Genomic DNA, 22,443 nt, shown 5'->3' on the forward strand with positions numbered 1-22,443 from the left:
GGCAGAATAATGGTGCTTCAGCAGCCTGTTGAGGAATAGATATGCATTCAGTTACTGTGGGCTTAAGAGTTGAAAACGTGATTTATTGAGGTCTTAGTTCAAGACCTTCAGAGGTTTTATGAATGAATAGCACAAAGCCATAAGCTGTATCATGTTCACGTTGAAATTTACCTGACAAAAATATAAGGTTAAACTAATTGGGTAGGGTGGCAGGTAGCCTATTGGTTAGAGCACTGGGCCAGTAACTGAAAAGTAATTGGTTTGAATACTTAAACCAACATGAGTGAAACATATGTGGATGTTCCCTTGCTCAAGACTTTCAGATGTTTTATGAATGAATAGCACAAAGCCATAAACTGCATCATGATCATGTTGTGATTACAGCTCAACTTCCAAGAAGATGTTTACATAAAAAAAGGTCAAACTAATTGGGTAGGTCAGCTAGAGCGTTGCGGCAATAACCAAAAGGTCATTGGTTCGAATACACACGGTGAAAAATCTGTCGATGTGTGCCCTTGAGCAAGGCACTTAACCCTCATTTGCTCCAGGTGCACCGTACAATACTATGGCTGACTGTAAGCATTTCACTGCATATGTATGTGACAATAAAACATTTGAATTTAAATGAAAGTTGCATGAACTATCGTATTTGCTACAAAAACTATTGAAAACCGAGTTGATAAACAGAACAACAACAATTTAAGTGCTCTGTTTGGGACTTTAGACAGCCATGATGTTGCACCAAAGTCATACGCTAAGTGCGCTCTTTTGTGTAGTGTAGCCGAATGCTATTGGTGTACGGCGTACGAGAGAGCAGACAGCCAATCCGCTCAAGCCTTGTTAACATGTTGGAACAATAACACAACTTGTTTCCTCAAGAGATAACGGCTTCAGTTTTCGGTGAGTTATTTTGTAATTATCTGACTTTGTTTTTTTATGGACGGAATGTGACATCAGCCAGGACAACATTTCTGGGACTGATTTCTGTTTTCACGGAGTCTCAACGGGGGGAGACATCCAACGTTTACATCGAAACTGCAGCCGCCATTACACCACCGAAGAAGTGAATGCCACCCTTCTTCGTCGTTTTTACAAAGCACATAAAATATGTTCAGAGCGACTACTGGCAGACAGTGGTGAATTAGTTTAGCTAACCTGACAACTGACTTGTATTGATAAAGCTCAAACAGTTTTAAGGTGATATTAATCGTGGTAATGTAGCTTAACGTTGCTTGCATTGTTTGTTCGCGGAAATGCTAGCTAGCAGCTAGCTGTCAGTCAATACATAAAAGGCTAACGTTATTTATCTTCCTACAAACATGCAGCTAACTAGTAACGTTTGTTGGTTAAGCTAGTTAAACCCAATCTAAACGTGCCAGTGCCACCAGCGAGTCAGCCGCCCCATAACAACATAGCAAACAGCTAAATTGCTGACCTCCGGGATTTGTCTGGATCACCTTTGGCATTCATTTGGCGCCATTCACTAACTTGTACTGTAATGACACAAATTCGTGTGAACGTATTGCAATTGTGCAGTACTTTAATGTCAGTACACAATTCCACTAAATGGTATTAGCTTTTTTTCGTATTGTGTTGCATGTTATTTTCTGTAGTTCTGTTGGGGGAATTATAAGGCTGTATAGTAGCCTACAATCATGACCTAATCACGTACCATATATTATTATTGCCAGAAGATACTCTACCATTCCACATGTTTACACAGCTGCACTGGGGTCAGAACGCAATCATGGTTACATTAATAAGACACTGGAGCCAGCACACGTTATGGGTCGGAAAACGTACCTCAATGCAGGGATGTGATATGCTACTTTACTCCAAATTTTACATTTATTCACACTTCCATCGAAAAGATAGAAATTATGCAGTAGTCAGCGCAGCCATTATGGAATGGCATGTCCACTGAATGACACTGCCATTCCAAATTGGCTGCGGTGGCTACTGCTACTAGCATGAGGACGAAAACGGCAGTAGTGTGGTCATGCAGTGTATTTTTTATTAACCCCATCCACTCTCTTCGGGGAACAAAAATCTATTTTTTAGTTTTTACTGCTTTTTTTGTTACATTTTTGTTACATATACACACATTCTCTACCTTTAGGAGCACCAAGCGTGGACAAAATAACAATTACCTACTGCCATTTTGTCTGAAAGTTCAAATCTCCTATCTGACCAAAGCCCAGGCACACGTGAAGATACTAATTTCCATCAGTAGATGGCAATGTTTACAACATGACATCAATCAAACATTTTTACATCGTTCCCATTTTAAATGAGGACTTGCAAGCATTTATACATTGGGTAATACAACACATTCTCAATCGGTCTACAATTAAATATAATGATATTTGGATGCATCAGCTGGTGGGGGTATAGGCTACATTTAGGTTATGTTAATAACATATTAGTTAGGCTATATTGTAGGCTAATAATTGAGTGCATGTGCTGCTTGCAAACATCAAACAGAACACCCAACCTGAATTGAATATGATCAGTAATGCACTGTTTTGGTCTAGATCTCCTCTCCCTGTGGCAGGTATGGCGATGGATAGTGCTGCTGTGTACATGTGCTTCCCCTGCTACCAAGAGTTTGACACCCTGGAGGAGGTGCTGTCCCACCAGCTGACCTGCACCACAGAGAACGTGGGGAGTGGGGCCCCCACCCCCGTCTCCATCCCCTTCCTACAGACTCAGGTAATAGTGGAAGCTTCAAACTCCATGGACATTTAAACTAAATAGGCTAGGTCTAGAACATTGATAAACAATAACGTTTTATTAAACTTCATCTTTTGCACATCTAGGCTAAATGGTTCTGGATAAAAGCATCTGCTAAATGGCATATATTATTGTTATTGTTATATTACATTTTATTAATGCAGTAGTGTGTACATTTCATAGTGTCGCCATTGTTGTGCTCAAGGCTTCCCATGTGAATTGGAAAGCCTTGTGAGGCTGAAGCGTAATTCCAAGTCCACACGCGCAGAGCCGTGATAGTCCAGCAGTCCGTCTCTGGGGGAGGCACAACTCGACCACGCTCCTTCAAAATTCCCAACCAATGCGGCTCCAGTTTGAATGTGGTGACGGTTGAAAAATAGCTTGAGCCACGCTGAGAATTCAAAAATGAAAGCCAACGGTCCAATACTCTAGAACACTGCTGTGCAGACGCGTACATGTTTTGGACTCTGATAAGCTCTGTAGCCTACAAAACTGCACTGCATTTTACCCAGTACAAAAGGAATTAGATCCTCCGTTAAGACATGCATAACCAGGAATCTTCAGTTCACTGAGACGTATTCCTTTGAGACACAGTTCATCCAAATGTTGTACTGCGTTAAGTGGCAGTTCTACAAAGAGGTCCTACAGAATATCTGCATGTCTGAAAGTTCATGAGTGAGAACATTCCATTCCATTTTCTTTGAGTCATAATAGGAAATTAGATGACCAGCACTGTCCTTATTTTTTTGTTTATTTTTGGGGATAAAAATAGATAATACAATATTCAAGTTGGGCAAGAACACATATTTCAAAAACCACCGTACATAAACAAACAAATAATATGCATAAAATAAAAATATGACAGATCACATTACTTTCTACATCAAATATTAAAATGTATAGATACTTTTTCTGTTACTATGTAATTTGAGGGAGTAACACTATCCTTGTTCCACTGAATCGCTACCTCGTAATGATAGCTACAGTGTGCTCGGAGGTTTAAAATAGTGAGCCGTCGACCGTGAGTGACGTTTACCAGCGTCGCTCTCCGAAACGTGTCCCCAGCCTTCCATGGTGACGGTCTTCTCAAGCTCAGAACCATAAAGCGTGGTGTCATGAGTGACAGGCAGATTGCATCTTGAGTTGCCAGTGGGGAGAGAAAAGGAGCGTGAAAGATGAATCAGTCAGCTCCACCCCTCCTGATGGATGGCTCATTGGCCTCCTCACAGATGAATCAGCTGTGGAAACATTCTATAAAACCTAAGTGCCTTATGGCATTCTGGCCCCTGCTCTGCTGTCAGCTGCCTGATTACTACCATTCAGACTTCATTAGCTAGATTATCATCATTTCTGTGTAACATTAAAGGCGACATTGGTGGGTGTTTACATTTCAAATTAATGAATGCTGCTATTATACCAAACCTTTTTTAACTTGACTTGTTCAGATCCAGAGAACTGTAATTACATGGAAGAGGTTTAGTAGGAAATTAGAAGCTTTGCCTTTTAGCATTAAAAAGGAAGATGGAAAATGAACACCGTGGTAGAACCACTTTGTAATATGAATGTATTTAATTACATTCCTATTACCCATCTTGCTTACCAAGAGGGAAAGATTAAGTGTTATTAAAAAGAAACTTCAGCAAAGTGGTGTGCTCCCTCAGTTACTTTAGTTACATGTTGACCCATGTGTAATATTTTAATGCACTTCCCGAGTTGAAGTCCAGTTCTGGAATCGTTAATTAAATCAATTCATTATGGTACAGGCCTCCATACACACTAGCCAGTTTCACTGACCGAACAGGCCTATGGGCCCTGGTCAAAAGTAGAGAACTATAAGGAATAGGATGCTATTTGGGATGTAGACACAGTTTCCTGTCTCAAGTCCTTCTAGGAGACAGTGACTCAAACACCAGCGTCACATTGAAAATGCTCTCTCATCAAGAACATATGAATACACACATACATGACACTATTTCAAGAGCCCCGGGCGGTCCGCAGGATTAGTTTTTGCCACGTTGGATAAGAACAGTGTCAGCGGCAGTTCAAGTTACATAGTCTGGTTTTATAACTCAGCTCCTTTACTGAGCTAAAACTCTTGATTTGTGAGTATTTACTATGAAACTAAATAAATCAGACATGACTGAAATTTATTGTAATGGTGATTTAGTTTGTTTGCGGAATCAAAACAAGCAAACAAAAAATATTTACTAAGACTATGGAGATTTAAATATATCCATAATAGCAGTCTGTTTCTCTATACTATACTAAATATATTTCTGCATTTCTCAATTCTAACAATGACTCCAACAAATTGCCTAAAGCAGAAACAAGCTGGTAGTACTCAGTCTAGGCTACTAATAACAGAATGAGCCACAGTGGTACCTCTGCTTGAATGAAGACACTCCTGAAGGAACACATCATTAACCTCGACCTTGATGGTTCTCATCATCCTAATGGATCAACGAGCAGTTCTCAAACGCCACGGACTGGCCCTCTGAACTCAACTGATAGGCCTGTGGTATTTATCATCACCCTGCCCCTCAGTCCTTACCCCCCCCCCCCCCCCCCCCCCCTCAGAGAAACCCTCCCTCCCCGGCTCTGTTGATCTAAAGACTGCTCTGCCTGCTCTCATTGATCCCTCTGTCCTCTGAATACTCTATTACTATATTCCTCTATTGTCATCCCTCATCTGCCTGACAAAAACACTGTTCCTGTTTCATTTGACTATAGACTTTTTCAACAACAAAAATATTGTCACATACACGTAGGTGCAGTGAAATGTGTTCTTTTACAGGGTCAGCCATAGTAGTACAGCACTCAAATTCGTTTTTTTTACCTTGTCGGCTCGGGTATTCAAACCAGCAACCTTTCTGTTACTTGCCCAACCTTATAACTGCTAGGATACCTGGTTGCCTGTGATGGTATTGCTATCCAGTAGTGCCATGGGAAAAGTTTTTTTCAATTTGACACCAAAATATATTGGCGTTTTCGTTCACTCATTATTGTCCAGACTGGTCAGCTTCTGTTTTGTCTTATTTTCTCACATTCTCTTTTTCGTTCCCTCTCTCCAGCAACAGGTGTATACCGATCCCATTTCTCCATCACCTGCCCCTCAGACCAAGGCCAGTTTCTCATCTGTGCTGCTCAGCTCTGGTGCACCAGGTCTGACCATGGCTAGCCCAAATAAGCCCTCAGGAGACACGCCCAAGATCCTGTACCAGTGTGGCGACTGTGACGCCCTGTTCCACTCCCTGATCCTCTGGCAGCAGCACCGCAAACATGGCCAGTGTCTTCAGACCAAGGCAGGACCCACCCAACCACAACCAGAAGAGACCGGCTCTGGATCAGAACTGGCCCCAGAGGGAGAGGGGAAGCACGGTCAGGCTGAAGTGGAGGTGGACCTGGGTCCAGATGAACCGAACGAACCAAACTCAACGGATGACCAAGAAGGAGGAGGGGGCAGAGGAAGGGGGAGAGGAAGAGGTAGAGGAAGGGGGAGAGGAAGGGGTAGAGGGAGAGGAAGGACTCAGGAGAATTCACAACAAACCCAGCAACAGCAGGATGTAGTGAAGTCTGAGCTGCCAGCAGAAAAAGAGGAGGATGGGATGAGTGCAGAGGACACATCAGCCACCCTGGATCACACGTATCTGCCAAACACCACCAATAGAGGGCAGGAAGGAGGAGAGGAAGAGCCAGAAACAGAGAGCGTAGGGGAATCCACTGAATCTAAAGCCTCTGAGATCCAGGCTCAGGCAGCTCATTCATCTACAGAGGCCCAGTCTGCACCAGACAGCCAGTCCATCCCAGACCTCGCTCCCTCCCAGGACCCCCCAGACTGCTCTACCTCCCAGGACCTCCCAGACTGCTCTACCTCGCAGGACCCCCCAGACCCTGCTCCCTCCCAGGACCCACCAGACCCTTCTCTCTCCCAGGACCCCCCAGGCCCTGCTCCCTCCCAGGACCTCCCAGCCGATAACCCTGGGGAGGAGCAGACGTCCTACTACTACAGGATGAAAGCAGCCAAGAAGCTCAAGCCCCCGTCCAGCCTGCTGTGTGTGGACTGTGGCTCCAGCTTCGGCATGGTGTCTGAGCTGGTCACCCACCGTAAGGCCCAGCATGGCCTCAAGGAAGCCCTGCACCACTGCACCGTGTGTGGGGAGAGCTTCCTCAACACCACCCTCTTCCTCTACCACCGCAAGCAGCACAAGGAGAAAGGCAAGGAGGGGGTCACACAAACCCAGGCCCAGGGAGGACAGATGCAGGATGCAGATTACCAGTATTACAAAATACTAACACTGCAGCAAGAGGTGGTGGAAGAGATGGTGGAAGAGTCTAAAGAGGAGACAGTGGGGGTGGTGGATTCCCAGAACAATGGAACTGAGAAGCAGAACCGGGATGGAACCCCCTCTATTTCCACTGTCTCTACCTCTGCTCTGGTTAAGGTGGTCCAGGGCCAGAGTTTCCTGTGTGCCCAGTGTGGAGCCAGCTTCACTAAAGAGCCAGAGCTCAGTGCCCACCGTAGGGACAAGCACGGCCTGAACGAGCCCCTCCACCACTGTTCCCAGTGTGGCCAGAGCTTCATGAACACCACCCAGTACCTTTACCACCGACGCCAGCACCGCGGGGAACCAGGGACTGGGGCAGGAGCAGCCACGGCCCTGCAGGGAAGCCCCCGTGCCCCAAAGAGGATGCTGTCCCCCCCTGCCGCCTCGTCAGCTGCGTCAGGCTCACCGGCGAAAATACCTGCTATCAGGATACGCAGCATCAACGATCTCAATGGTAGGTTCGACCCAGTGGCAGCTGGGTTCAACATAGTGGGAAGACTTAACTCTGCTGTAAAAAATAGAATAATAACTGATTCCAATCGAAACGGAATATTGCTAAGTTTCACTATTGTTTAAGGTTATTTTGACGGACCGTCAATAGTTTCTGACCATGCTCTCTCCTCATTGGGCAGAGAACAAAGACCAGGGTAAAGAGGTGAATCCAGTCATCCTTAAGGAAGAGCAGGAGGAGAATATTGTAGTGGGGGAACAACCGGACACCAACCTCCCTCCTCCAGCCAAGCTGATGCAGGACTGGTCCCGCACCCCTCTCCCCCACGTCTGCCCCCACTGTGGCCAGACCTTCACACGCAGGGGGTTCCTCCGCGCTCACGTCTTCAGCCACACCGGAGAGAAGCTCTTCACCTGCAAGGTACTGCTAGACTGGACACGTGTTCTATTGAAAATGCTGTGAAATATTGATGTAAATGACTGAAACTAGTTGTGTATCAACAAGTAGCAGGAGTTAGTTAGGAACAGCTTCCTATTATATACTTAATGTTTATTTTTCTGTTTAATCTATGTGACGAAATCTTAGTGCTCTTGTGCTATGTGAAATAGCTATGTTGTACTGGGCTTCCGTCAATCAAATTCATCCTCGTTCTTCTTCTTGGTTAATTCAGGTGTGTCAGAAGTCGTTTGCGTCCTCTCCCAACCTGCTGCGCCACAGCCTGACCCACATGGGCACCAAACCTTTCCCCTGCTCCGTGTGTGGCAAGCGCTTCTCCCAGCCGGGTGTCCTGAAGAGGCACGGCCTCACCCACAGCCAGCCCAAATCCCGCCGTCGCAGGTCCCGATGGAAGGTCAGGCATGGGGGGGGTCACTGTACCCTATAGTACACTATTCCCTATGTGGTACACTACTTTTTACCAGGGCCCATTGGGCTCTGGTCTCCATTGGGCTCTGGTCTCCATTGGGCTCTGGTCAAAAGTAGTCCAATATGTAGGGAATGCAGAGCCGTTTGGGACACAGTCCTGGATTACCTGATTGTTTTTAGAATGTCTTACAATCCCCTGAGAACATCTCTGAACACACCACAGACACGTCCTGGAGAGCCACAGCGTGAACAGGGTTTTATTCCAGCCCAATCGGGTGTGTTGATGCTGGGCTGGAACAAATATCTGTACACACTGAGGAATGCTATTTGTCTCTACGTTAACATTGAGACAGGCTGTTAGTTGTTTCCCCTGATGTTGTGCTGTGTCAATGACATCCCTGCAGAAGAGGACACCAGAGGGGGAGGATGGAGAAAGCCAGCTGTTCGCCTGTCCCAACTGCACTGCTCGCTTTCAGACTGACCAACAGCTGCAGGAGCACAGGTACGGGCGTGACTGGGCTGTGACTCAATTAAATGTGCAAGTTGAAATCAACCCCAAAGGCCTGTTTCACAGAACTAGATTAGACAAGGAACACATTTCAATGTGTAAGTTACCTTGATTGGACCCTGCTTGTTTTACAGAGAGAAACAAACACACCACTGTACTGTATTTACAGTGACAGTAGAGCATAAGACTGGACTGAGAACAGGAGATGTGCTACACATAACCCAAACACAGGCCGGACCCTGTTCCTACACAGGCCGGACGCTGTTCCTACACAGGCCGGACGCTGTTCCTACACAGGCCGGACGCTGTTCCTACACAGGCCGGACGCTGTTCCTACACAGGCCGGACGCTGTTCCTACACAGGCCGGACGCTGTTCCTACACAGGCCGGACGCTGTTCCCACACAGGCCGGACGCTGTTCCCACACAGGCCGGACGCTGTTCCCACACAGGCCGGACGCTGTTCCCACACAGGCCGGACGCTGTTCCCACACAGGCCGGACCCTGTTCCCACACAGGCCGGACCCTGTTCCCACACAGGCCGGACCCTGTTCCCACACAGGCCGGACCCTGTTCCCACACAGGCCGGACCCTGTTCCCACACAGGCCGGACCCTGTTCCCACACAGGCCGGACCCTGTTCCCACACAGGCCGGACCCTGTTCCCACACAGGCCGGACCCTGTTCCCACACAGGCCGGACGCTGTTCCCACACAGGCCGGACGCTGTTCCCACACAGGCCGGACGCTGTTCCCACACAGGCCGGACGCTGTTCCCACACAGGCCGGTCCCTGTTCCCACACAGGCCGGTCCCTGTTCCCACACAGGCCGGTCCCTGTTCCCACACAGGCCGGACCCTGTTCCCACACAGGCCGGACGCTGTTCCCACACAGGCCGGACGCTGTTCCCACACAGGCCGGACGCTGTTCCCACACAGGCCGGACCCTGTTCCCACACAGGCCGGACCCTGTTCCCACACAGGCCGGACCCTGTTCCCACACAGTGAGGGGATTTAGACAGAGTTGTTAACATAGAGACAGAGATGCCTCAGTGCCCTTGAGCCCTCGCCAGCGATGATTGACAGGCGGGTGGCGGTAAATTAAGATAACGATAAAGGGTAGGACGAGAAAGCGATGGAGACAGACAGGCTGAGGAGCTAGAGGTGGGGGATGCGGGGAGGGAGGAGGTGAGGCAGGAGAAATGATCTGGGGATCAATAGGAGGGTGTGATCAGGGAGTGAATGGAACGTTACCCTTGAACTGTATGTCAATGTGTAGTTGGGGCGAAGCAGGAAGTCCCAGTGTCTCTGCCAGGCACAGTCCGTATCCCTACACCCCCTCTCATTAGCGAACACTGGGGGGGGGGGGGGGGGGGGGGGGGGGTGAAGACCTGGACTGAAGCTTTAATTCTCAGGGTCATCTTTGCCTGAAATATTGATTCCTATTGTCAGCCCTGTGCAAAGGGATGATCGACCAGACAGTTTATATAGGGCTAAATGATGGGGTTAAGTACTTTTCAAATTCACTATAATCAGTCATGAATTATACGTAGAACACACTGTATTTTCCAGCAGTTCATAATCATTATTTCTTTATCGTTGTCAAGGACATTGACTCAGCTGCTTGTAATGCATTGGCTAGTGGCGAGCACTAAAACACCTGCTAGCCAGGGTTGATTAGTGGAATCTGAGGGTTTTAATGCTGGGATAGAATAAAACCATGACACTGCAGGACTGTAGTTAAGAGTTGATTACCTCCACTGCTGAAGAAATGTGTTTAGGTGAACTCTTCCACCACCGCAGTGTTTCCTAACCCTGGTCCTCCAGTACCCCCAACAGTACACATTTTTATTGTAACCCTGGACAAACACACCTGATTCAACTTGTCAGCTAATCATCAAGCCCTCAATGAGTTGAATGAGGTGTGTTTGTCAAGGGCTACAACGAAGCTGTGTACTGTTGGGGGTACTGGAGGACCAGGGCGGGGAAACACTGTGCTGGTGATCAAACACAACACTGATCCAGCCAGTTAAATACATCCCAGTGGTTCTCCTCCCTCTCCTTCCCCAGGGATATATCCTGCCATTATGGAATGGATAAACATAGGCTCTCATATCTCATCACACACTGAAACCACCCGTTCATCTGCAGCCATTGTATTATATGACACACCTAATGACTCCATATTGAACCTTAAAAGGCTTAACAACATGGTTAAGCACACAGGTCTGGAGGTAATCCTAATACTGTGACACTAAGGTGATAGCCAGCATGTGGTTGTGTGTGTTATTCCTCCTCTGTGGATGAGGATTACAGTGGGCCATTGAAGCGTGGCTTACATGCATCTACAAATGACACACTGCAGTGTTATTAGTACCAGTGAGCTGCTGCACATAGTGTTGATGGTGGTGGTGCTCCTTTTGTCCCTTTTCCTCACAGCTTTAATTCTTTCTCAGCTTCCAAGAAAAACATGTTGCTCATTGCAGTACTGTATTAATAACTCTTTGTTTTTACTCCTCTTTCATTTTTTGCTCTGAAAAAAACCCAAAACATGTATTATTTTTCTGTAGTAATTTATTCAGAAGTGTATTATTAATATTAGTTGTTGTTTACACTTCTTTCCCTTTTCTCTTCCCTTCATTATGTTCTGTCCATCAGACTGCTCCACACCAGCCACCCGTTCCCCTGCTCTGTCTGTGGAGAGGCCTTCAAACGCAGGAAGGAGCTGGACCTGCACTCTCTCATTCACCAAGGTAGCTCCTCCCCTCTCCTCTCAGCTGCCCTGTGTGTCTGATAAGCACTGGACGAGAAAGAGAGATCAGTGCCTGTATCCATAAAGCGTCTGAGTAGGAGTGCTGATCTAGGATCAGTTTAGCCTTTTAGATCATAATGAATTAGATTAAAAGGACAGTAGTGATTATATTATACTGAGGCAGAGATTGTCGAGCGTAGGTCTTTCGGAGCATGCCGTTGCATGGTTTGCTAACTATCTGTCTGATAGAACTCAGTGCACTCAATTCGATTGGCTCATGTCTGTTAAATTGTCTGTCTGTAATGGTGTACTCCAGGGCTCTGTACTTGGTCCCCACTTATTCACTATTTTATATAAATAATTTAGACAAAAATGTGCAAAATGCACAACTTCACTTTTATGCTGATAATATTGTTATTTATTGTTGTCATCTCACACAAAAGCTTTCCAGAACTTGAAAACTGCTTTTTATACTGTTCAACATACCTTGTGTCAATTGAAGAATATGCTCAATACTGACATAACTAAACTAATGTTGTTTTCTAAAGCAATAATTATTACTACCTATTACTACCTGTCAGGGCAATGAGATTAAGACTGTAACCTCATATCTTGGAATTTTATTTGATAACGGCCTCTCTTTTGAATTGCATATTTGGGATATTTGAAGTTGAGATTTTATTTTAAGAATAAGGCCTGTTTTTCTTTTGAAGCCAGAAGGAGGCTAGTATCAGCTACATTTATGCCTTTACTAGACTATGGAGATATTTTATATATGAATACTTCCACTCAGTGTTTGAGATCAACTGACACCCTTTACCATGGAGCATTGAGATTTATTTTAAACTGCAAAACCCTTACGCACCACTGCACTTTGTATACCAGGGTTGGCTGGCCTTCTCTAGTCACTCGTAGGCTCAGTCACTGGTATACTTTTATTTACAAAGCCATTTTGGGTTTACTACCATTTTATTTGGGCATTTTTATTGTTCAGAAATGTGGTGAGTACTCCCCGTTCACAGGACTTTATTCCAAATGTCCAAACTGAATTTGGTAAAAAGGGCTTTTATGTACTTTGCGCCATTGGGTTGGAACGCCTTACAAAATACTTTTAAACTGGAAGAACTTGTCCCTATTGGTGTTTTTAAATTATTGCTGAAGGATTTTGAGGCTGATTCCCTGACCTGTCAATGTTTTTAATTTGCTGTATTATTATTTTTTTTAACTTGATTATCTGTAGTTTTTCATGTTGTCTGTCTGTAATTGATGCTCTTGAAAAAGAGATTTAAAATCTCAATGAGCCCTTCCTGGTTAAATAAAGGTTACATAAAATGAATCAAATATGTAATGTACACTAGTGTATGTGTGGGCCGTGAATTAGTGAAGCTGCTAATCATGGAGCTGATTTCCATGTTAAGTATGCAGAGGTAATCCCTGCGCCTTAGTAGTAATTAGGGGTTTAATGGTTCACCAAACCAATGCAGTTTTGGGGTCACCATTCGGTTCCGATACAGAAGGAAAATGACATGTCATTCACAATGTTCCTTGCATTGTCTATTGTTATGTTGGGCCTCAAGTTTCCACACAGATGCTGCGTTTGAGGTGGGACTTTACCAGATGTGAAGTCGTAAATACCAGTTGAACTCGTTGAGAAACACGGATTGGCTAATGGCCAACAAGCTGTGTCAACCATAAAGTAGAACTATAATGCTTGTAAACAAATTGTAGTTAAAAAAACACACTAATAGATTGCTTTTTATAAATATAGTTTTGTTGTTGCATTTAACTGCCGAAAATGCCATTATAGAGGTCATTTCTTTAGTAGGTGACGTCAGAGATCACCATGGTGGGAGAAAGACCAGTTTCCCACTAGTAATTACCTGTTTGAGTGCCGTTCAAGTGGATTATTCCCAGTTGTATGTCACTCCCCACTTGGTTATGAACACACCATGTCATTGCCTCTTTCAGTGCCAGATGTGGACTGTAATAAAGGGGTTGTGTCTGTAGCACCGTACATCTCCCACTCCGGGGTAATGTGATGGGCTGTCACTATAAGCGCAGCATGGTGCATTTGCCAATGCATTGAAAACTTCGGCTTTGGTTTGCCTATGTAGAGCGGGTACTACCTGTTTGCTGAAATGGGTGCAACAGCGAAGTTCGTAACATGACTTGAGCACTTTCACAAGGTGCTAAAAAGCCTTATTCTAAACCACCGGGAATGGGCACATACCCGCTGCTATAAACCAGGCTGTAAAAAGTATAAACCATTGCCTACCTATCGCTCTTGTAATTTATTTGGCCCGGTCAGAATCAGCTGCTAAGGGCTACTTGAATGCAGAGGGAAGATGATGTTGTGTAGTTTCTTTGCGTTTCCATCTTACTCTGGTATACTGGGGCCCACTGATGTTGCTGTAAATGTGTCAACATATTTGAAGTGTTGTTAGCTACATAGGCTATTCTTGTTGAGCGTGGTGACTTAGTGTTACCGTTTTATCCACAACTCTATCCATCACCCCTGTAATCTACTGGGAAGCCTAAATGTTCCCAAACTGGGGGATTTAAAAGATGAACGGGTATTTGCCAATTCTGGTCTATCGAATCGACCCCACCAATTAATGGGTCAAAATATCTGCTGATCTTAATCGGGTCTGGCGTCAAGGCAACATGGCTGCCGTTGACAGCATCGGTGCAGTGGGGTCAGAGATAAGTGCACCTCGGAGAGAGAGAGATGTGATTGGTTGGAATTGATCCATTGATTATTAGTTAATGCTCTGTTGATGGAGAGGATCCTTATTAAATGTTTCAACGGAGGGCTCTTCAGTGGGGATTGGTGAACGCTCCAGCCGGGAGGGAGGATTCCGCTGGGTTGGAGTTGCCGTGGTAACTGTAGATGCCGGTGGCTAAGATGGGGAAACATCAAACCTCAGCACCTTCTCTCGTTTTCTCTCCTCTTCTTTTGCTCCTTTAGTTCACAGAAGCAGACAGAGAGCCTGAGTGTGTTCACCAATATCCAGACTGTCAACAGTAGTGCATGTGTCTCTCTGTGTGTCTATAAATAAGTTACCTTAAGCCACATACTGTAACCTATACTGAGGGATGACAATACAGATAGAATACCCTCTAACCCAGTGTGTGTTTTGGTGGGTAGGGACTAGAGGTCGACCGATTAATCGGAATGGCCGATTAATTAGTGCCGATTTCAAGTTTTCATAACAATCGGAAATCGGTATTTTTGGACGCCAATTTTTTTTACATAAAAAAAATATATATATATATATATAATTTTTTTTACAACTTTATTTACCGAGGCAAGTCAGTTAAAGAACACATTGGTGGGTTAACTGCCTTGTTCAGGGGCTGAACAACAGATTTTTACCTTGTCAGCTCAGGGATTCAGTCGTGCAACCTTACTGTTAACTAGTCCAATGCTCTAACCACCTGCCTCACGAGGAGCCTGCCTGTTACGTGAATGCCGTAAGAATCCAAGGTAAGTTGCTAGCTAGCATTAAAATTATCTTCTAAAAAACAATCAATCAATCATAATCAATAGTTATAACTACACATGGTTGATGATATTACTAGTTTATCTGGTGTGTCATGCGTTGCATATAACCGATGCGGTGCACAATCGCGAAAAAAGGACTGTCGTTGCTCCAACGTGTACCTAACCATAAACATCAATGCCTTTCTTAAAATCAATACACAGAAGTATATATTTTTAAACCTGCATATTTAGCTAAAAGAAAGGTTAGCGGACAATATTAACCAGGTGAAATTGTGTCACTTCTCTTGCGTTCATTCCACGCAGAGTCAGGGTGTATGCAACAGTTTGGGCCGCCTGGCTCATTGCGAACTAATTTGCCAGAATTTTACGTAATTATGACAACATTGACGGTTGTGCAATATAACAGCAATATTTAGACTTATGGATGCCACCCGTTAGATAAAATACGGAACGGTTCCGTATTTCACTGAAAGAATAAACGTTTTGTTTCCGAAATGATAGTTTCCGGATTTGACCATATTAATGACCTAAGGCTCGTATTTCTGTGTGTTATTATGTTATAATTAAGTCTAGGATTTGATAGAGCAGTCTGACTGAGTGATGGTAGGCACCAGTAGGCTCGTAAGCATTAATTCAAACAGCAATTTAGTGCGTTTTGCCAGCAGCTCTTCACAATGCTTCAAACATTGAGCTGTTTATGACTTCAAGCCTATCAACTCCCGAGATTAGGCTGGTGTAACCGATGTGAAATGGCTAGTTATTTAGCGGGGTGCGCGCTAATAGCGTTTCAAACGTCACTTGCTCTGAGACTTGGAGTAGTTGTTCCCCTTGCTCTGCATGGGTAACGCTGCTTCGAGGGTGGCTGTTGTCAATGTGTTCCTGGTTCGAGCCCAGGTAGCGGCGAGGAGAGGGATGGAAGCTATACTGGTACACTGGCAATACTGAAGTGCCTATAAGAACATCCAATAGTCAAATGTATATGAAATGTATTTTATTTTTATTTCACCTTTATTTAAAAAGGTAGGCTAGTTGAGAACAAGTTCTCATTTACAACTGCGACCTGGCCAAGATAAAGCAAATCGTATAGAGAGAAATATTCCTATAATTCCTATAATAACTGCAACCTAAAACTTCTTACCTGGGAATATTGAAGACTCATGTTTAAAGTTCTCATGTTCTGAGCAAGGAACTTAAAACCTGTTATGGCAAGGCGATCCCCTAGGGGAACCCCCCCCCCCCCCCCATTCAGCTGAAAAGGTGGCGCAGGGAATTCAAAAAATATTCTTTAGAAATATTTAACTTTCACACATTAACAAGTCCAATACAGCAAATGAAAGATACACATCTTGTTCATCTACCCATCATGTCCGATTTTTATAATGTTTTACAGCGAAAACACAACATATATTTATGTTAGACCACCACCAAATCAAAAAAAAAAACAGCCATTTTTCCAGGCCAAAGATAGTCACAAAAGCAGGATTAGAGATAAAATGAATCACTAACCTTTTGGAAATCTTCATCAGATGACACTCATATGACATGTTACACAATACATTTATGTTTTGTTCGATAATTGTTCGCATATTTATATCCACAAATCTCGGTTTACATTGACGCCATGTTCAGAAATGCCTCCAAAATATCCGGAGGAATAAAAAAAAAGCTACGCCAGATAACAGAAATACTCATCATAAACTTTTACTAAATATACATGTTCTACATATAATTAAAGATACACTGGTTCTTAATGCAACTGCTGTGTCAGATTTTTTTCAAACGTTACGAAAAAAGCCTACCATGCAATAATCTGAGACAGCGCTCAGACGTAAATATATTTCTCCGCCATGTTGGAGTCAACAGAAATATGAAATTACATCAAAAATATTCCCTTACCTTTGATGATCTTACATCAGAATGCAGTGCAAGGAGTCCTAGTTCCACAATAAATCGTTGTTTTGTTCCATAATGTCCAATACTAGTGTCCAATTAGCTGCATTTGCTAGCACTTTCAGCTCACATGCCCAAAAGCTGACGCTGGTCCAGGAGAACTCGGACGAAAACTTCAAAAAAGATATATTCCAGGTCGAATAAACTGGTCAAACTAAGTAGAGAATCAATCTTTAGGATGTTATTTTCATATATATCCAATAACGTTCCAACCGGAGCATACGTTTTCATCTGCAGCCAAATGGAACGATGGTGATACCCACAGACAAATGCGCCACAGGGAAATGGCATTCTGTCGGGACAGTGACTATTTCCCATCCCATTCGGTCAAAGTTCACACCAGAAGCTCCATTCCACATTCTACTGAATGAGGACATCTAGTGGAAGGCGTAGGAAGTGCTACCAGATCCATACCTTATTTGGAAGTGGATAGGCGATGACTTGAAATTAGACATGTATTCAGAATTTCACTTCCTGTTTGGAAGATTGCCTGCCCTATGAATTCTGTTATACTCACAGACATAATTCAAACAGTTTTAGAAACTTCAGAGTGTTTTCTATCCAATAGTAATAATAATATGCATATATTAGCAATCTAGGACAGAGTAGGATGCAGTTCACTATGGGCACGCAATTCATCCAAAGTGAAAATACTGCCCCCTATCCCCAACAAGTTTTCTTTCTTACATGGCACATTTTGCACTTTTACTTTCTTCTCCAACACTTTGTTTTTGCATTATTTAAACCAAATTGAACATGTTTAATTATTTATTTGAGGCTAAATTGATTTTATTGATGTATTAAGTTAAATTAAGTGTTCATTCTGTATTGTTGTAATTGTCATTATGACAAATAAATAACATTTTAAAAATTGCCCGATTTAATCGGTATCGGCTTTTTTTGGCCCTCCAATAATCGGTACCTGCGTTGAAAAATCATAATCGGTACCTGCGTTGAAAAATCATAATCGGTCGACCTCAAGTAGGGACAGGGGGGGCCTGTGACCAGGGCCTGTGACTGTCTAAATACACACTCAATCCATACATCCCTGTCCTTTCCATGTTTAGTGTATTTCAATTAATTTCATGTACAGTCTCGAAACACTATTTGGAATGTGATAAACACTAATTTAGTAAGTCATTAACTCATTCTGCCCACCCCATCTCCCCAGATAAGGAGCCAGTGTTGTGCCCCCACTGTTCCTCCCAGTTCTTGAACCAGTCAGTGTTGGACATCCATCTGCAGCGCTGTACCAGCTCAGAGGAGGACAAGACTGTGGGCCGTGGCCGGGGACAGGGACGGGGACGCTCCATGGGACAGGTACACTGGCCGCCTCCTCTATACTAGTTATTCCTTATATAAATGACTACTGTAATAGTAGAATACCTTGTAAACTCAGCAAAAAAAGAAACGTCCCTTTTCAAAACCCTGTCTTTCAAAGATAATTCGTAAAAATCCAAATAACTTAAGTTTGCTGAAAATAAACACAGTTGATAGTGAGAGGATGTTTCTTTTTTTGCTGAGTTTATATATGGCTACTGTAATAGTATGACACCTTATATACATGTCTACTGTAATAGTAGAATACCTTATATTAGAGGTCGACGATTATGATTTTTCAACGCCGATACCGATTATTGGACGACCAAAAACAGCCGATACAGATTAATCGACTGATTTTATTTATCTATTTCTTTATATATTTATATATATATACACTGCTCAAACAAATAAAGGGAACACTTAAACAACACAATGTAACTCCAAGTCAATCACACTTCTGTGAAATCAAACTGTCCACTTAGGAAGCAACACTGATTGACAATAAATTTCACATGCTGTTGTTCAAATGGAATAGACAACAGGTGGATATTATAGGCAATTAGCAAGACACCCCCAATAAAGGAGTGGTTCTGCAGGTGGTGACCACAGACCACTTGTCAGTTCCTATGCTTCCTGGCTGATGTTTTGGTCACTTTTGAATGCTGGCGGTGCTTTCACTCTAGTGGTAGCATGAGACGGAGTCTACAACCCACACAAGAGGCTCAGGTAGTGCAGCTCATCCAGGATGGCACATCAATGCGAGCTGTGGCAAGAAGGTTTGCTGTGTCTGTCAGCGTAGTGTCCAGAGTATGGAGGCGCTACCAGGAGACAGGCCAGTACATCAGGAGACGTGGAGGAGGCCATAGGAGGGCAACAACCCAACAGCAGGACCGCTACCTCCGCCTTTGTGCAAGGAGGAGCAGGAGGAGCACTGCCAGAGCCCTGCAAAATGACCTCCAGCAGGCCACAAATCTCCATGTGTCTCCTCAAACAGTCAGAAACAGACTCAGTGAGGGTGGTATGAGGGCCCGATGTCCACAGGTGGGGGTTGTGCTTACAGCCCAACACCGTGCAGGACGTTTGGCATTTGCCAGAGAACACCAAGATTGGCAAATACGCCACTGGCGCCCTGTGCTCTTCACAGATGAAAGCAGGTTCACACTGAGCACATGTGACAGACGTGACAGAGTCTGGAGACGCCGTGGAGAACGTTCTGCTGCCTGCAACATCCTCCAGCATGGCCGGTTTGGCGGTGGGTCAGTCATGGTGTGGGGTGGCATTTCTTTGGGGGGCCGCACAGCCCTCCATGTGCTCGCCAGAGATGGCCTGACTGCCATTAGGTACCGAGATAAGATCCTCAGACCCCTTGTGAGACCATATGCTGGTGCTGTTGGCCCTGGGTTCCTCCTAATGCAAGACAATGCTAGACCTCATGTGGCTGGAGTGTGTCAGCAGTTCCTGCAAGAGGAAGGCATTGATGCTATGGTCTGGCCCGCCCGTTCCCCAGACCTGAATCCAATTGAGCACATCTGGGACATCATGTCTCGCTCCATCCACCAACGCCACGTTGCACCACAGACTGTCCAGGAGTTGGCGGATGCTTTAGTCCAGGTCTGGGAGGAGTTCCCTCCGGAGACCATCCGCCACCTCATCAGGAGCATGCCCAGGCGTTGTAGGGAGGTCATACAGGCACGTGGAGGCCACACACTACTGAGCCTCATTTTGACTTGTTTTAAGGACATTACATCAAAGTTGGATCAGCCTGTAGTGTGGTTTTCCACTTTAATTTTGAGTGTGACTCCAAATCCAGACCTCCATGTGTTGATAAATTTGATTTCCATTGATCATTTTTGTGTGATTTTGTTGTCAGCACATTCAACTATGTAAAGAAAAAAGTATTTAATAAGAATATTTCATTCATTCAGATCTAGGATGTGTTATTTTAGTGTTCCCTTTATTTTTTTGAGCAGTGTATATATATTTGTAATGACAATTATAACAATACTGAATGAACAGTGAACACTTTTATTTTAACTTAAAATAATACATAAATAAAATCTATTTAGTCTCAAATAAATAATGAAACGTGCTCAATTTGGTTTAAATAATGCAAAAACACAGTGTTGGTAAAGAAAGTAAAAGTGCAATATGTGCCATTTAAAAAAGTTAACGTTTTAACTTCCTTGCTCAGAACATATGAAAGCTGGTGGGTCAATATTCCCAGTTATTCAATATTCCCAGTTAAGAAGTTTTAGGTTGTAGTTATTATAGGAATTATGATGCGTCGACTATTTCTCTCTATGCCATATATATTTCATATACCTTTGACTATTGGATGTTCTTATAGGCACTTTAGTATTGCCAGCCTAATCTCAGGAGTTGGTAGGCTTGAAGTCATAAATAGCGCTGTGAAGCAAGCATTGCTAAGAGCTGCTGGCAAATGCAGTAAAGTTTGAATGAATGCTTACGAGCCTGCTGCGGCCTACCACTGCTCAGTCAGACTGCTCTATCAAATCATAGACTTAATTATAATGTAATAAACACAGAAATTTGAGCCATTGGTCATTAATATGGTCAAATCCGGAAACTATATTATCGGAAACAAAACGTTTATTCTTTCAGTGAAATACGGAACCGTTCTGTATTTTATTCAACGGGCGGCAACTATAAGTCCAAACTGTTGCATATACCCTGACTCTGCGTGCAATTTACGCAAGAGAAGTGACACAATTTCCCTAGTTAATATTGCCTGCTAACATGAATTTATTTTAACTAAATATACAGGTTTTAAAAAATATCCTTCTGTGTATTGATTTTAAGAAAGGCATTGATGTTTATGGTTAGGTACGTTCGTGCAACGATTGTGCTTTTTTCGTGAATGTTTTTTTGTTAAATCATCCCCCGTTTGGCAAAGTAGGCTGTGATTCGATGATAAATTAACAGGCCCCGCATTGATTATATGCAGTGCAGGACAAGCTAGTGAACCTAGTAATATCACCAACCATGTGTAGTTAACTAGTGATTATGTGAAGATTGTTTTTTATAAGATAAGTTTGACGCTAGCTAGCAACTTACCTTGGCTCCTTGCTGCACTCGTGTAACAGGTGGTCAGCCTGCCATGCAGTCTCCTCGTGGATTGCAATGTAATCGTCCATAATCGGCGTCCAAAAATGCCTATTGTACCTATTGTTATGAACACTTGAAATCGGCCCTAATTAATCGGCCATGCTGATTTTAATCGGTCGACCTCTAATATATATAGCTTCTGTAATAGTAGGATCCTACTCTACACTAGTTGTACCTTACATGGCTACTGTAATAGTATCATAGATTTAGCCGGTGGTAACTTGTAGAATAGACACCGGCTGGAATGTGGTTTTAACCTGTCAGCATTCAGGATAAGACCCACCTGTTGTATAATTAAGCAATAAGGCCCGAGGGGGTGTGGTATATGGGCAATATACCATTGCTAAGGGCTGTTCTTAGGCACGACGCAACGCAATATATCACAAACCCCCGAGGTGCCTTATTGCTATTATAAACTGGTTACCAATGTAATTAGAGCAGTAAAAATAAATGTTTTGCACAACCCTCTGATATACCACGGCTGTCAGCCAATCAGCATTCAGGGCTTGAACCACCCAGTTTGTAATACCTTTTATAAACTGGGTGGTTCGAGCCCTGAATGCTGATTGGCTGACAGCTCTGGTATATCAGACCGTATAACACAGGTATGACAAAACATTTATTTTTACTGTTCTAATTATGTTTGTAACCCGTTTATAATAGCAATAAGGCACCTCTGGGGTTTGTGATATATGGCCAATATACCACGGCTAAGGGCTGTGTCCAGGCACTCCGCGATGCGTCGTGTATAAGAACAGCCCTTAGCTATGGTGTATTGGCCGTTTACCACACCCCTTCGTGCCTTATTGCTTAAATATACATGGCTACTGTAATAGTAGGATCCTACTCTTAACTAGTTATATCTTATAGTGCCTTCAGAAAATATTCACAACTCTTGACTTTTCGCACA

General features: G+C 43.9%; 1 protein-coding gene across 3 annotated transcripts in view; it reads left to right on the forward strand.

Moving 5' to 3' along the window:
- The first annotated feature begins 634 nt into the window (after positions 1–634).
- LOC110509776 (zinc finger protein with KRAB and SCAN domains 7) overlaps positions 635–22,443 on the forward strand; it is a 31,232-nt gene continuing 9,423 nt past the window's right edge. The window contains exons 1-8 of one of the 3 annotated variants that reach the window (XM_036941594.1): positions 635–900; positions 2,514–2,712; positions 5,805–7,512; positions 7,691–7,929; positions 8,180–8,359; positions 8,778–8,875; positions 11,536–11,630; positions 18,256–18,404. In XM_036941594.1, the coding sequence (XP_036797489.1) occupies positions 2,557–2,712; positions 5,805–7,512; positions 7,691–7,929; positions 8,180–8,359; positions 8,778–8,875; positions 11,536–11,630; positions 18,256–18,404 (2,625 nt within the window). In that variant the 5' untranslated portion in view covers positions 635–900; positions 2,514–2,556. The remainder of the gene's footprint in view (positions 901–2,513; positions 2,713–5,804; positions 7,513–7,690; positions 7,930–8,179; positions 8,360–8,777; positions 8,876–11,535; positions 11,631–18,255; positions 18,405–22,443) is intronic. The other 2 variants (XM_021590882.2, XM_021590875.2) reach the window with 2 other exon arrangements.

This window comes from Oncorhynchus mykiss, chromosome 2 (genome assembly GCF_013265735.2).
Source record: "Oncorhynchus mykiss isolate Arlee chromosome 2, USDA_OmykA_1.1, whole genome shotgun sequence".
Classification (NCBI taxonomy): domain Eukaryota; kingdom Metazoa; phylum Chordata; class Actinopteri; order Salmoniformes; family Salmonidae; genus Oncorhynchus; species Oncorhynchus mykiss.